General features: G+C 32.1%; 12 protein-coding genes, 1 non-coding gene and 1 further gene across 13 annotated transcripts in view, besides 1 other annotated feature; 4 read left to right on the forward strand and 10 right to left on the reverse strand. All coding sequences in view use genetic code 11, as the record gives it.

Annotated features, from left to right (window-relative positions):
* The window catches only part of ndhF (NADH dehydrogenase subunit 5), a 2,220-nt gene extending 1,172 nt beyond the window's left edge, over positions 1–1,048 (reverse strand). The window contains exon 1 of the mRNA in view: positions 1–1,048. This exon is cut by the window's left edge and continues 1,172 nt beyond it. Coding sequence (YP_635686.1) covers positions 1–1,048 — 1,048 coding nt within the window.
* Positions 1–15,000: part of a sequence feature (SSC) that runs on past both edges of the window.
* On the forward strand, positions 1,833–2,000 carry rpl32 (ribosomal protein L32). The gene has a single exon. It carries the CDS (start codon positions 1,833–1,835, stop codon positions 1,998–2,000), a length of 168 nt encoding a protein of 55 aa, YP_635687.1.
* Positions 2,066–2,290, forward strand: sprA.
* On the forward strand, positions 2,930–3,009 carry trnL-UAG. Its single transcript has one exon. It is a non-coding gene; the product is annotated as a tRNA-Leu (tRNA).
* ccsA (cytochrome c biogenesis protein) lies at positions 3,113–4,054 on the forward strand. Its single transcript has one exon. It carries the CDS (start codon positions 3,113–3,115, stop codon positions 4,052–4,054), a length of 942 nt encoding a protein of 313 aa, YP_635688.1.
* ndhD (NADH dehydrogenase subunit 4) lies at positions 4,290–5,792 on the reverse strand (the record flags this gene model as incomplete). Its single annotated transcript is given in 1 exon segment — positions 4,290–5,792. A coding segment is annotated over 1 exon segment (1,503 nt).
* Positions 5,910–6,155, reverse strand: psaC (photosystem I subunit VII). Its single transcript has one exon. It carries the CDS (start codon positions 6,153–6,155, stop codon positions 5,910–5,912), a length of 246 nt encoding a protein of 81 aa, YP_635690.1.
* Positions 6,407–6,712, reverse strand: ndhE (NADH dehydrogenase subunit 4L). Its single transcript has one exon. It carries the CDS (start codon positions 6,710–6,712, stop codon positions 6,407–6,409), a length of 306 nt encoding a protein of 101 aa, YP_635691.1.
* ndhG (NADH dehydrogenase subunit 6) lies at positions 6,936–7,466 on the reverse strand. Its single transcript has one exon. The coding sequence runs from the start codon at positions 7,464–7,466 to the stop codon at positions 6,936–6,938; it is 531 nt and encodes a 176-aa protein (YP_635692.1).
* Positions 7,865–8,368, reverse strand: ndhI (NADH dehydrogenase subunit I). Its single transcript has one exon. It carries the CDS (start codon positions 8,366–8,368, stop codon positions 7,865–7,867), a length of 504 nt encoding a protein of 167 aa, YP_635693.1.
* On the reverse strand, positions 8,453–10,702 carry ndhA (NADH dehydrogenase subunit 1). The gene is made up of 2 exons: positions 10,150–10,702; positions 8,453–8,991 (listed from the first exon to the last, which is right to left on the reverse strand). The coding sequence occupies exons 1-2, from the start codon at positions 10,700–10,702 to the stop codon at positions 8,453–8,455; spliced, it is 1,092 nt and encodes a 363-aa protein (YP_635694.1).
* Positions 10,704–11,885, reverse strand: ndhH (NADH dehydrogenase subunit 7). Its single transcript has one exon. The coding sequence runs from the start codon at positions 11,883–11,885 to the stop codon at positions 10,704–10,706; it is 1,182 nt and encodes a 393-aa protein (YP_635695.1).
* On the reverse strand, positions 11,997–12,260 carry rps15 (ribosomal protein S15). Its single transcript has one exon. The coding sequence runs from the start codon at positions 12,258–12,260 to the stop codon at positions 11,997–11,999; it is 264 nt and encodes an 87-aa protein (YP_635696.1).
* Positions 12,662–15,000, reverse strand: part of ycf1 (hypothetical chloroplast RF1) — a 5,664-nt gene continuing 3,325 nt past the window's right edge. The window contains exon 1 of the mRNA in view: positions 12,662–15,000. This exon is cut by the window's right edge and continues 3,325 nt beyond it. Within this exon, the coding sequence (YP_635697.1) occupies positions 12,662–15,000 (2,339 nt within the window).

The following is a 15,000-nucleotide window of genomic DNA, read 5'->3' on the forward strand; positions in this document are numbered from 1 at the left end:
CATGAGTAATCAAATGAAATAAAGCGCTTCGATAAGACCCCATACCTAGAGCTAACATCATATAACCCAATTGAGACATTGTGGAATAGGCTAAACCTCTCTTAATGTCTTTTTGAGCAAGAGCTAAAGTAGCTCCTAATAATACTGTTATTATTCCTATAACCGAGATCAAATACATTATGTAAGGTATAACTCTGAAAAGAGGAAGAAGCCGAGCTACAAGAAAAATTCCCGCCGCTACCATAGTAGCAGCATGTATAAGAGCCGAAATAGGAGTAGGCCCCTCCATGGCATCAGGTAACCATACATGAAGGGGGAATTGGGCGGATTTAGCAACTGCACCGGCAAATAAGAGAACAGCGCATAACGTAACAAATAAAAAATTGACCTCATTATTATAAATCAAGTTATTGAATATTTCGAATAAATCTCTAAATTCGAAACTCCCCGTTATCCAATAAAAACCTAAAATTCCTAATAATAAACCAAAATCCCCTACACGATTAGTTACAAACGCTTTTTGACAAGCATTTGCCGCAACAGGTCGTGTAAACCAAAATCCTATTAATAGATAGGAACACAGCCCAACCAATTCCCAAAAAATATAAATTTGTATCAAATTCGAACTAGTAACTAATCCCAACATGGAAGTACTGAAAAAACTCATATAAGCAAAAAATCTCAAATAGCCTTGATCATGAGCCATATAATTATCACTATAAATAAGAACCATAATTCCAACAGTAGTGATTAATATTGACATAATAGAAGTAAGTGGGTCGATCAAGTATCCGAAGTCTAAAGAAAAATCATTATTAATGATCCAAGACCATACATATTGATAAACAGAACTGCTATTTATTTGCTGAATAGACAGGTAGATTGAAAAAATCATGACTATGCTTAACAATAAAACACTCTGAAAAGCCCACATACGGCGAAAACTTTTTGTTGCCGTTGGAAAAAGAATAAGTCCCGCTCCTATTAACATAGGGACTGGAAGTGGAATGAAAGGTATGATCCACGCATATTCATATGTCTGTTCCATAAAAAAGTTTTAAATTCTTAATTAATTGTTTCCGATTCACCGGATCTTACCTCTTTTGAAAGGAGTCAATAAAAAGTAAAAATATGGACTAACTTAAACTAATTTAAAACTTAAATAGAATTTTTTTTTCTTACTTATTCTGAGTCTTTGCTAAATACTTCAACTATTCAAATCACGAAGTTACGATTGGTCAAATGATATAAAAGGGATTAATTACTAGTCTCCTTTGAAATAAGCCTATTTTTTATCCAAGTTTGACCAGTGAATCGAACGGGGATTCAAGTTTTTCATTTCCTGAAGTAAAACGCGGTTCTTATCTTTAAACCTTTCGAGGTATTTTATTGCATGTAAATGAAATGTGGAACCATAAATAGAAATCGAATATTTTTGGGATTCGTTATTTTATTTTTGATTTTTATATTAAGTTCAACAAATTTTCTTTCTTCATTTCTACAGAACAGCCGATTATCAAATTCTATAGGTATAGATTTGATGAATCAAAAAGAATGTGAAATAAAGATACCAGTCAATAGAGAACCTTTTCTTTTTTACGATTATGAATGTTTTATGAAATAGAAAAACTTGAAAAAAAAAACAAATATTGGCCTTCTGTTTTTATTTCCAGTATTCTGCAACTTTCACATAGCTTTTGCCTATCTCGATAATGTTTTATTTGAGGAGGACACTATTAGCTCGAAAATAAATAGTAGTAAAAAGAATTCGTTTTGAACAATAGATGTCTTTCACATCCAGCTATAACAATCAGTAATTTTTTAATTTCTAAATGGCAGTTCCAAAAAAACGCACTTCGACATCAAAAAAGCGTATTCGTAAAAATATTTGGAAAAGGAAGGGGTATTGGGTAGCATTAAAGGCTTTTTCATTAGCGAAATCTCTTTCTACCGGGAATTCAAAAAGTTTTTTTGTACGCCAAACAAAAATAAATAAGTAATAAAACGTTAGAATAATTTGAATCAACTTGAAAAAATAATTCAATTATTCTTCAATTATTCAATTAGATAATAATTGAATAATTGAACGATTTACCTTTCCTATTTGATATTGATTAGCTCACCAATCCATATGTAACGGAACTCTATTCGCTTTTCTGATTGATATATAAAATAATAGAATTAGGAAATCCTCTATTTACTATTCACTGAATAATAACTTTTTTGTTGACAAAAGAATAAAGATCATTTCTATTCCAAGGTGGGGAGTTTTATTTTCCCCATCGACCTATTTGCAGAATAAAATGCAAATAAAATTCTATATTTGCATATCTATAGAAGAACGTATATAAAAATCTTTAGTGAAAGTTAAGAACTCATTGAAAGTAATTGATTCTATTTTGAAACCTTTTTGTTTTCTCGAACTTTCTCACTTTTTATTTTCTCTGAATTATTATATAGACCCCCATGTATATCTTGCCCTTAACCCAATAGAGAAAATTGCTTAATGAAATTTTGTATGACTAATTGTGAATTTTTAGCGATGCAAAATTGGTTCTTTTCTTTCTATTTTGTCGTCAAAATCCCTTTTTTGTTTTATTTTATATTTATGAAAAAAAAATAAGAAATTGCTGCTTAAACAATGAAAACAAAAACTTTTTGAACTCTATTCCTTAATTGAGTATAGAAGTATAGAACGGTTTAGTTACAAGAGTTGAATTCGAGGAAAGTATAAAATATAGGAAAGTCCCAGGTTAAATAAAAAAAACTAAGACTCTAAACTCAAATCAAAAATAATGAACCTTCAACCTCAAATTCCTATTTGAACAACTTTTTATTGTTATTGATCCATTTGAATCATTACTAAACTAAAATAGCTTACTCAATCTCGACGATTGCTTATTCATAGGCTATTATGAGTTCAAGACAAGCCGCTATGGTGAAATTGGTAGACACGCTGCTCTTAGGAAGCAGTGCTAATGCATCTCGGTTCGAGTCCGAGTGGCGGCATAGCATCTTCTAAAAAGGATAAATAGATCTTATAATGAATTCAATTCCCGATTTCCATTTTAGAATTATGTAATTAAGGGACTCTTCTTTTTTAAGATTTTTTATGATATTTTCAACCTTAGAGCATATATTAACTCACATTTCCTTTTCGATCGTTTCAATTGTAATTACAATTCATTTGATAACCTTTTTAGTCGATGAAATTGTAAAACTATACGATTCGTCAGAAAAGGGCATAATAGTTACTTTTTTCTGTATAACAGGATTATTAGTTACTCGTTGGATTTCTTCAGGACATTTCCCACTAAGCGATTTATATGAATCATTAATTTTCCTTTCATGGAGTTTCTCCCTTATTCATATAATTCCATATTTCAAAAAAAATGTTTTAATTTTAAGTAAAATAACTGGACCAAGTGCTATTTTGACCCAAGGCTTTGCTACTTCAGGTATTTTAACTGAAATACACCAATCTGGAATATTAGTACCTGCTCTTCAATCTGAGTGGTTAATAATGCACGTAAGTATGATGATATTGGGCTATGCAGCCCTTTTATGTGGATCGTTATTATCAGTAGCACTTCTAGTGATTACATTTCGAAAAAACAGAAAGCTTTTTTATAAGAGCAATGGTTTTTTAAACGAGTCATTTTTCTTGGGTGAAAATGTTGTCGAAAATACTTCGTTTTTTTGTGCTAAAAATTATTACAGGTCCCAATTGATTCAACAATTGGATTATTGGAGTTATCGGGTTATTAGTTTAGGATTTACTTTTTTAACCATAGGAATCCTTTCGGGAGCGGTATGGGCTAATGAAGCGTGGGGGTCCTATTGGAATTGGGATCCAAAAGAAACTTGGGCATTTATTACTTGGATCGTATTTGCAATTTATTTACATACTCGAACAAATAGAAATTTGCGGGGTCCAAATTCTGCAATTGTAGCGTCTATAGGTTTTCTTATAATTTGGATATGCTATTTTGGGGTCAATCTATTAGGAATAGGGTTACATAGTTATGGTTCTTTTCCATCAACATTTAATTGAATTCAAGACAAGTTATTACAAATACAAGAGCGGGCGACGCATTGTATGAACCAGCATGCGGACCGTGTGAATCAAATATTGTATTGATGATTCACACGGTTTTCTACCATATGTAGTTCAATTTCATTGTTTTTACTTAATTCTTAAGTTAAGAGAAGAAAAAAAGAAGACTTTTTTTCATTGTTCAAGAATGTTTTTAAAAACAAACATAGGTTTTTTTATTTCAGTCATCCAATTATCTATAAAAAAAATTAGATAGAATAACTTCGACCTTGTCAACTGCTAATGAAAGAACGAAATCGGGGTATATACCAATACCTATTACGGGTAAAAAGATGGAGATCGAAAGAAATAACTCTCGCGGTCCAGAATCAAAAAAAGAATCCTTCGGGGCGTTAAATAGCTTGTATCCATAGAACATCTGGCGTGGCATAGATAATGAATAAATAGGAGTTAATATAATTCCAATTGCCATTACAAAAGTAATTAGTAGTTTTGGAATTAAAAGATATTTTTGGCCGGTAATTATTCCAAAAAATACTATCAATTCGGCAACAAAACCACTCATACCTGGTAATGCAAGGGAAGCCATCGAAAAGCTACTGAACATCGTGAACATTTTTGGCATTGGAATAGCTATTCCGCCCATTTCGTCAAGATAAACAAGGCGGATTCTATCATAAGTCGTTCCCGCCAAGAAAAAAAGTGCAGCACCAATAAATCCATGAGAGATTATTTGTAAAAGGGCTCCATTAAGTCCCGTATCGGTTAGAGAACTAATTCCTATAATTATGAAACCCATATGGGAGACAGAGGAATAGGCTATTCTTTTTTTTAAATTCCGTTGGCCAAGAGATGTTGAAGCTGCATAGATTATTTGTATTGTACCTATTATCATCAACCAAGGAGAAAATATAGAATGGGCATGAGGTAATAATTCCATATTGATTCGAATTAATCCATACGCTCCCATTTTTAATAAGATTCCGGCTAGAAGCATACAAGTACTGTAATGTGCTTCTCCATGGGTATCTGGTAACCATGTGTGTAGGGGGATAATGGGCGATTTGACAGCAAAAGCAATAAAAAATCCAATATAGAAGATTATTTCTAAAACCACAGGATATGACTGATTAACTGATGTTTCAAAATTTAATGTTGGTTCATTAGAACCATATAAAGCAACACCCAAAACTCCCATTAAGAGAAAAACAGAACCCCCCGCCGTGTACAAAATAAATTTTGTAGCTGAGTACAGACGTTTCTTTCCTCCCCACATGGCTAGAAGTAGATAAACAGGAATTAATTCTAACTCCCACATGATGAAAAAAAGTAAAAGGTCCCGAGACGAAAATGATCCAATTTGACCACTGTACATTGCTAACATGAGAAAATGGAATAATCTAGAATCTCGAGTAACTGGCCAAGCCGCTAAAGTCGCTAAAGTAGTGATAAATCCTGTTAATAAAATGGGTCCTATAGAAAGTCCATCTATTCCTAATCTCCAATGGAAATCAAAAAAATCGATCCATTTATAATCCTCTACTAGTTGGATTAATGGATCATCCGATTGGAAATGATAACAAAATGCATAAGTTGTTAGAAGGAGTTCTAAAATACATATACATATCGTATACCACCTAATTACCCTATTTCCTTTATGGGGAAGAAAGAAAATTAAAGAACCCGCAAATATCGGAAAAACGACAATTATTGTTAACCAAGGAAAATAATTCGTAGTAAAGACAAGATACACTTGGACCAAAAAAACCCGTGCTCAAAATATTTTTATTTTCGAGCACAGGTTTGTCGGTAAAAAAATTAAATGGATTCAAGTAGAGTTTTCTCGAACGTATCAATAAGCTAGACCCATACTGCGAGTTGTTTCATGCCATAAATAAACTCGGACACTCAAGAAATCTGTTGGACAGGCGGATTCACATCTCTTACAACCAACACAGTCCTCTGTTCGTGGAGCAGAAGCAATTTGTTTAGCCTTACAACCGTCCCAAGGTATCATTTCTAATACATCAGTGGGGCAGGCTCGGACACATTGAGTACATCCTATACACGTATCATAAATCTTTACTGAATGTGACATTGGGTCTATACGTTTTTGAATGTTATAAATTTTCGATCTAGTAAACTTAGAAACGAATCATATATTTAGATACCAGATGAATCAATGAGTTATCATGATTTTCTAATCAACCCCTTTCTGGATTGGTTTATGAGATATGAGAGAGGCCAAAATACTTTGATTTCTTATGTTTTGCAAACAAGATCATACTTTACGTAGTAAACATGCTAATTAAAATTGATTTCTCAATATTAGAATCTAGATGATTAATATTAATTATTCAACAAATTTGATTGGTTGATACGAGTTGATTTTCTGTTACGGTAAATTGATGAAACAATAGCCAGGCCAATGGCTGCTTCAGCGGCTGCAATAGCTATAACAAAAATTGAGAAAATGTCTCCCTTTAATTGACGATTATCAAAAAAATCAGAAAATGTTACAAAATTTATATTAACCGCATTCAATATAAGTTCAAGACACATAAGGGCTCTAACCATATTTCGACTTGTGATCAATCCATAGATACCGATAGAAAATAAATAGGCACTCAAAACAAGTACATGTTCGAGAATCATTAAACAACTCCTTATCAATCTCGACTCCTTTCAATATGAACAACAATTCAACTAATTTAATTGACTAGTATATAACAAGTATGGAACAAAGAAATAGATTGGTACTAGATTGACCTAAAGTCTTTCTATTTATCCAGCTAGAATTCAAATAGAATTCAAGGAAAATTAATGTGATAAGACAGAACAAAATTTTATTTGAATTCCAAGTTTTAATAGAAATTTTTTATTGACGAGCTACAGCAATTGCACCTATTAAAGCAACTAAAAGGATTATGGAAATAAGTTCAAATGGGAGAAAAAAATCTGTTGATAAATGAATTCCAATTTGTTGACTATTACTTAGAAAATCTTGCTCTATAATCTGGTTTGATCTTGTAGTCCAAATAATCCCGTACCATGACGTATCTGAAATAGTAGTAATTAGTGAAATAAAAAGACTTATACAAACCATCGAAGTAATTCCATCTCCTACGGTCCAAAGATGAAAATCCTTGTAATATTCTGAGCCATTCATGAACATCACAGCAAAAATGATTAAAACATTTATAGCTCCTACGTAAATAAGTAGCTGCGCAGCAGCTACAAAATAGGAGTTAGATAGAATATAGAATAACGATGTACAAATAAGAACCAATCCCAAGGAAAAGGCCGAATAAATTGGATTGGGAAGTAATACCACTCCTAGACCCCCTAATATAAGACCCGATCCTAGAAAGACTAAAAGAAAATCATGTATTGGTTCAGATAAATCCATTTTTTATAAAAAATCAAAAACGAAGAATTTCATGACTTTATTGACCTGACCAGGAAAAAAGAAGTTTTTCTATTTTTTATGATACTTTGAAATTGTTAATTGAATGAAAGTCTAATGGGTATGAATTGACGTAGATGCTTTTATTTTATTGGACCACTATCCATTCTTTATTCGTCGAAAGAGTAGTTTAAACCTATCTATTTTTGATATCATTTATCTACTTTGAAACCATTACTATTATAATATATAATATTGAAATCGGTTTTGTTTTCAATCTAAATTAAGCTAGGAGTCTCATTAAGCAACCACTAGTTTGAATTGCCCAAGCAAAAATCTCATTGTTTTAGATCCGAACTAAGCCTTCGTAATTCGTAATTTTTTTGAATCGAATTAAGGGTTTATTCATTGTTTATTTGAGGTAAATTCGAAATTGTTCGAATTGTGTAATCATCAATTACTGACATTGGTAAGCGACCCAAAGCGATTTGATTATAATTCAATTCGTGACGATCATAAGTAGAAAGTTCATATTCTTCGGTCATTGATAAACAATTTGTTGGGCAATACTCAACGCAATTACCACAAAATATACAGATTCCAAAATCAATACTGTAATTAAGCAATCGTTTCTTTCGAATATCAGTTTCCAACTTCCAATCAACAACGGGTAAATCTATAGGACATACACGCACACATACTTCACAAGCAATGCATTTATCAAATTCAAAGTGTATTCGGCCTCGGAAACGTTCCGATGTGATCAATTTTTCGTAGGGGTATTGAATAGTTACAGGTAAACGATTTGCGTGGGACAGGGTAATCATGAAACCTTGGCCGATGTATCTGGCGGCTCGTATTGTTTGTTGACCATAATTTATGAATTCAGTTATCATAGGGAGCATATGTTGAATATCTATAAAAAAGATTTTATGCTTGTTTCTTTCTCTTGTTTGAGACAAGTCGTGAATCTAGGATATTGTGGTCTTTTACAGTGAAAGAAGTTGGGACGAGGTTGTCAATAATAGATTACCTAGAGAAATCGGTAAAAGAAATTTCCACCCAAGATTTAATAGTTGGTCCATTCTCAGCCTCGGTAAAGTCCATCTTGTTGCAATAGGAATGAACAAAAACAAATAAGTTTTGGCTAATGTGATAAAGATACCAATTAGTGTTCCAAAGACTTTACCCCCTTTATTTATGCCAAATAGCTCAGGAACAAATATGTACGGAATAGAAAGATTCCAACCTCCCAAGTAAAGAACTGTTACAAATAATGAAGAAACTAGTAGATTCAGATATGAAGCAATGTAAAATAAACCAAATTTGATACCTGAATATTCGGTTTGATACCCTGCTACTAATTCTTCTTCTGCTTCTGGTAAATCAAAAGGTAATCTTTCACACTCGGCGAGAGAAGAAATTAGAAAAACGATAAACCCGATGGGTTGACGCCACAAATTCCACCCCCAAAAACCATATTTTGACTGCGCTTCCACTATATCAACTGTACTTGAACTGTTAGATAATCATAGTCGATGATAACATCACTGTGCCCATCGCTATTCCAGAACCGTACGTGAGATTTTCACCTCATACGGCTCCTCAGAGGTCACAAATAAACCTAAGGGCCCTTTCCTATTCTTTATCTTGATATGTTTGTCAGATAGAGTCAAAATCTATCCTAAGGTCCCAAATTAGACCAATGGAATTCTGTCTGCTATATTTAAAACTAATAAATAAGTGCTTCTGAATTTATCTCATCTTTTAAGAATTTTAATTTTTCTTTGTTGATTAATAACCTTATCATTAAATAAAAAAATGTGCTTTATAGCAATATCACATATACATTTCAACCTCGAATTTTCAATTACGAAAAAAATTAGAGAGTACATTAGTTCATGAATCATGACAAAAATTTTATCTCTCTAAATAGAAATCAAAATTGAATTATAGGAAAGAAAGAATAAAAACAAAAAAAGAAAAAAGGAAGAAAAAAAAAAGACATCCCTCCTTTTTGCTTTTGCAATTAGATTCTTTTCTTTCTATTTCGATTTTTTTATTTCATTCCTATTCTCCTTTCTCAGAAAAAGGGCCTTTAACCAAAGTAAAAGATTACTTCGTTCTTGATAGTTAGTTACTTACTCAGTGGATAGGAACATACTCTGGATCAGAATCATGGGGAGTACTTCTTGATCATTTCTACGAACGTAAAGCCCCAATTTGAATTCCTTTTATGTACAGAAATATCCTCTTGGATAACTTACATAATCTCAATTACTAATCCTTTGTGTATCTTGGTCTTCCTAACCATCCACTCATTTTTTGTTTCAAAAACCTCCCGTTGTGGAAATCCATCTATGGTAATAGACAGTAAAAACTCCATAGAGTTGGTCTTTTGAACCCGCTTCAAGCTATCATGACAATTCACGAATCTTGGGGTAAACAATCTCTCTTGCTTATATTTACTTTTTTCACCATTTGATTCTTGTACATAGGAAATGAGACTCAACTTTTTTACTGCAAATTTAGAAGCCGTTTTCTTTCACTCATATAACTATCTGGTTTAGTTCATCAACTCAAATGCTGAAGAAAAATAAAAATATATATAGTCAATCAAATCTTTTTATCCTTGTTTCTAGAAAGAAAAGAATTTTGATAAATTTTAGGTCTCACCGAATCACACGTAGAGATATTGATAACACACATAGAGCTAATGGTATTTCATAACTAATTGATTGAGCAGCTGCCCGTAGACCACCTAAAAAGGAATATTTATTATTTGATCCATACCCCGACATAAGAAGTCCAACGGGAGCAATACTTGAAATGGCAATCCAAAAAAAAACACCAATACTAAGATCGGCTAGAACAAGGTGATCACCAAAAGGAATTACTGAATAACTTAGAAAGATAGATATTACTGCTATGGATGGCCCAATACTGAATAAACGAGTATCTCCTGTAGATGGAATAAGGTTCTCTTTCAAAAGTAGTTTTGTCCCATCTGCTAGAGCTTGAAGAATTCCTAAAGGGCCGGCATATTCAGGCCCGATACGTTGTTGTATTCCTGCAGATATTTCTCTTTCTAACCAAACAATTACTAGTACACCTATTGTGATTCCTAATACAAGAGTCACAATAGGGACAAGCATCCATATGATCCCATAGACTTCTTTTAAGGATTCCAATTTGGAAAAAGAATTGATAGTCTCTATTTCTGTTGTATCAATTATCATTTCAACGATCAACTTCTCCCATAATGATATCTATGCTACCTAGTATTGTCATAATATCAGCCAATTTCATTCTTTTAACTAACTGAGGAAGAATTTGCAAATTGATAAAACCTGGTGGGCGAATTTTCCATCTCCAAGGAAAAACGCTCTGGTCTCCTATCAGAAAAATCCCCAATTCTCCTTTTGGGGCTTCAACTCTCACATAAAGTTCTTGTTTCGACAATTCAAAAGTTGGAGAAGGCTTTTTACTAATAAACCGATATTCAAAATCATTCCATTCAGGATCTTTTAATCTGTCAAAACGTCGCATTTCTAAATTTTCGTAAGGCCCTCCTGGAATTCCTTCCAGAGCCTGTTGAATAATCTTTATGGATTCTGTCATTTCACCGATTCGTACTAAATAACGAGCTAATGAATCCCCTTCTCGTTGCCATTGAACCTGCCAATCAAATTCGTCGTAAGACTCATAATGATCAACTTTACGAAGATCCCATTCTATTCCGGAAGCTCGTAGCATTGGTCCCGATAAACCCCAATTTACTGCCTCGTCTCTCCCAATAATGCCTACGCCTTCAACTCGTTCTAAAAAAATAGGATTCCGGGTAATAAGTTTTTGATACTCAGCAACCCCTGTTAAAAAATAATCGCAAAAATCCAAACATTTATCTATCCAGCCATAGGGTAGATCGGCAGCCACTCCTCCAATACGAAAATAATTATGCATCATTCGCATACCGGTGGCAGCTTCGAATAGGTCATATATCAATTCTCTTTCTCGAAAAATATAGAAGAAAGGGGTCTGTGCACCAATATCCGCCATAAAAGGACCGAGCCATAACAAATGAGAAGCTATCCGACTCAACTCCAACATAATGACTCTGATATAGCTAGCCCTTTTAGGTACTTGAATATTGCCTAATTGTTCGGGTCCATTTATGGTTATTGCTTCTGTGAACATAGTAGCTAAATAATCCCAACGTGTTACATAAGGCAAATATTGTATAATTGTTCGGTTTTCCGCAATTTTCTCCATCCCTCTATGTAAATAACCCAATATTGGTTCGCAGTCGACAACATCTTCACCATCTAGAGTAACGATGAGTCGAAGAACACCGTGCATTGATGGGTGCTGAGGCCCCATATTGACTATCATGAGGTCTTTTCTTGTAGTTGGTGCAGTCATAAGTTTTTTAACGATTCATTCTTCCATGAATTACTGAAAGTGAAAAGAAGTTCATCAAAATTTAATCGAAACATATAAGTGAAAATGAAATAACTCTTCAAATTAATCAAATTAACGAGTTTTTGTCTCTCGAATGTCCAACTGATTAATTAATTCTTTATAACGTACTCTATTTTTTTTTGCCAAATAAGCTAGCAGTCGTTGACGTTTTCCCAAAATTTTCTTCAAACCTCTCTGAGATAAATAGTCTTTTTTGTGCAATTCTAAATGTGAAGTAAGTCTCCGTATCTTATTGGTGAAATTGAATACTTGAAATTCAACAGATCCTTTCTTTTCTTTTTGAAAAATAACTGAAATGACAGAATTTTTTACCATAAATGAATTTCCCCTTTCTTTATTTTACAGATATGGATTTTTTAGAATTTTATTGATCAGTAATAATAATGCCAGTAATTTGAACGTGGTATATAGACTTAATTTCTTTATGAACCTCTAATTTTAGCAATTCCAATAAATTAATCAAATTTCAAATTTGATTCAGATAGGAATCCAAAAAGGTGGTAGGTACGTTTTTTTCAGTCACAAAAGCGAATAATTGAAACCTAAAATCCTAAAATGAAGAAGATTCTGTTGATTCATTTCTAGATCTAATCAATACCTTATTTTATTGATTTAGTATTGTCTACTCGAATTAGATTCGAATGAGATGTAAAACAAGGCATGTTTGCATTTGTTTGCTTTCAGATACTCTATACGAGACAGGGTATATAGTACTATCAATTAATTTTCAATCGTGGATACATATGTATCCTTAAGATACTGAAACGGCTACCATTATTGGTATCAAACCAATAACGATTCATACAAGCTAAATCTTCTAATCGATAATTAGGCCAAAGAAAGAACTTAAATTTAATTAATTTCTTTTTATCTTTATAAAGGGGTTTCCGTTCACCCAAAAATTGACTCCAGTTTTTTACATTGGTTTCGTTGCAAAATACTGAATTTCTATCGACGACATTCCAATTCAAAGAATTAAAAAAACTTCGAATTCTCAATTCTCTACGACGTCTAGACCATAAAATATTTTCAGGAACAAGCAAATCAAAATGAGTTTTTTCTGTATTTATTCTTTGAGTTTGAGGTTGCAGAATGAATTCGTCAAAATTCTTTTTATCAACATATCTTTGTTCTCGGTATCTTTGATTAGTTTGGTGTTTACTTTTATGAACCAATGAAATACCTATGGTTTGATACATAATAAATTGTCCATTATGTTTTACAGACAACCGAATAGGTTCGATAATCAATACCCCCTTCTTCATCAAGTCTGTAAGAGGTAAATTTGCCTGAATCAGCATTATATCCAAACTCATTTCTCTCCTTTGAATTGACGATATAGTAATTTTGGTTGGATTTATCAGTCGAAGCAGGAGACAATATACCTTGATATTTTCGAGCATTCTTTTATTCAAAGCATCGTTCCATCTCAATTGAAAAAGCAAATAACGTTTCAAGAACAAATCTAGTTCTGCTTCCGTGTTGCTTTTGTATTGTTTTTTATTTTGACCCTTTTTTGTGTCTGATTCCACGTAATCTTTTTCAAGATCGGTTTGATGTTTTGAAAAAACAGGGCTCAGATTTCCTTTGTTTTCTATATCTGATCCACGCTCTCTTTGACTTGGGGGTTCTTTTGTTTCTTGACTTCGATTCTTTATTTTTTTATTTGATGGTAGAAAAAAGTTTTGTTTTTGGTTTTTATTTTGAATAACATTTTCATTTGTATTCAAATTAAAAAGAAGGAATTTGCTTGGTATAATCCACGGTTTTATTTTATAGACATTATAAAGTAGTACAAATTCTGGGAAGAACCAAAATTCCAGATTCAATATGGGACGATTAAATATTTTTTCATTCATTCCCATCCAATCAAAAAAGACTTTTTTCGAATTTTTTTGAGTTTTTTCTGGATTTTGATGAGTTGTAAGATAAAAAACCCCTTTTTTCTCAATTTTATCAATTATTTGATAATTATTAATACCAATTTTAGTATTTGGATTACTGTTGGTATCGATCTTAACCCAGGCTTCAATATCTCCTTTTTGTCTAAGAGAAAAATGGATAATTTTCCAATCAAAATATTTTCTATCGAGATTTCTTTCTATATCTAGAATATTGACCTTTCTTAGATAATTATTGATATGAAGATTGCCGGGCATATCAACAAAGTTGTGTTTGGACGTGTTAGAATTATACGAAATTTCTAAGTTCTTCTTTACTTGAAAGGGTAATCTAGAAAAAAATGAGTCACTTTTATTTTCATAATTAATTGATTTATATGCTAAAAGACCATATCTATAACATTTTTTAAAATTATCTTTTTGGTTTGATAATGAATAGAGTTCCGAATCATTTTCTTTTTTGTAATGAATTAATTGGTCTTTTTCATATGAATTCCATTTGTTTAAGTTTCTATTTTTATTTTTAGCCATACAACTTTGATTAACCTTAGTTCGCCATTTTTTTGGCATTAATCTAGACCATCTAATCTGAGATAAATCGTATTGATAATGCCATCTTAACCAGTTTTTCCATTGATTGATTCTATAACTCTGAAGTTTCTTATGTTTTAATTCCGAATGAAATATTCCTAGTGTTTTAAAATAGTCCTTTATTTTAGTCTTAAGGAAGCAAGACGTTGTGTTATATTGAAGAACAGATCTAAATTTAGACAAATTAATAACTTGGGTTTGTGATAATTTGTAAAATACATATGCTTGTGACAAGTAGGATAAATCACAAAAAATATGTGAATTTTTCTTACTAATATTATAAAGTGACTTTTTTATAGTCGAAATAAAGATAAAGTGAATTTTTTTTTTATTAGTAATTTTTTCTTGATTTATTTCATTATTGGAGATGAATTTCTCAATCAATTTGTTTGTTGATTCAAGAAAGAGTTGTGTAGTAATTCTAGGAATATTAATGATAGATAAAAATAGATCGATGTATAATCTTTGAATGAATAATTTGAGAAAATAATGGAATTTCCATATTACTCGAGTATTTCTTCTTTGTAATATTTGGAAAAATTTTTTTGGCGATTCGAGTTTTT

This window comes from Solanum tuberosum, chloroplast, assembly GCF_000226075.1.
Source record: "Solanum tuberosum chloroplast, complete genome".
NCBI lineage: Eukaryota > Viridiplantae > Streptophyta > Magnoliopsida > Solanales > Solanaceae > Solanum > Solanum tuberosum.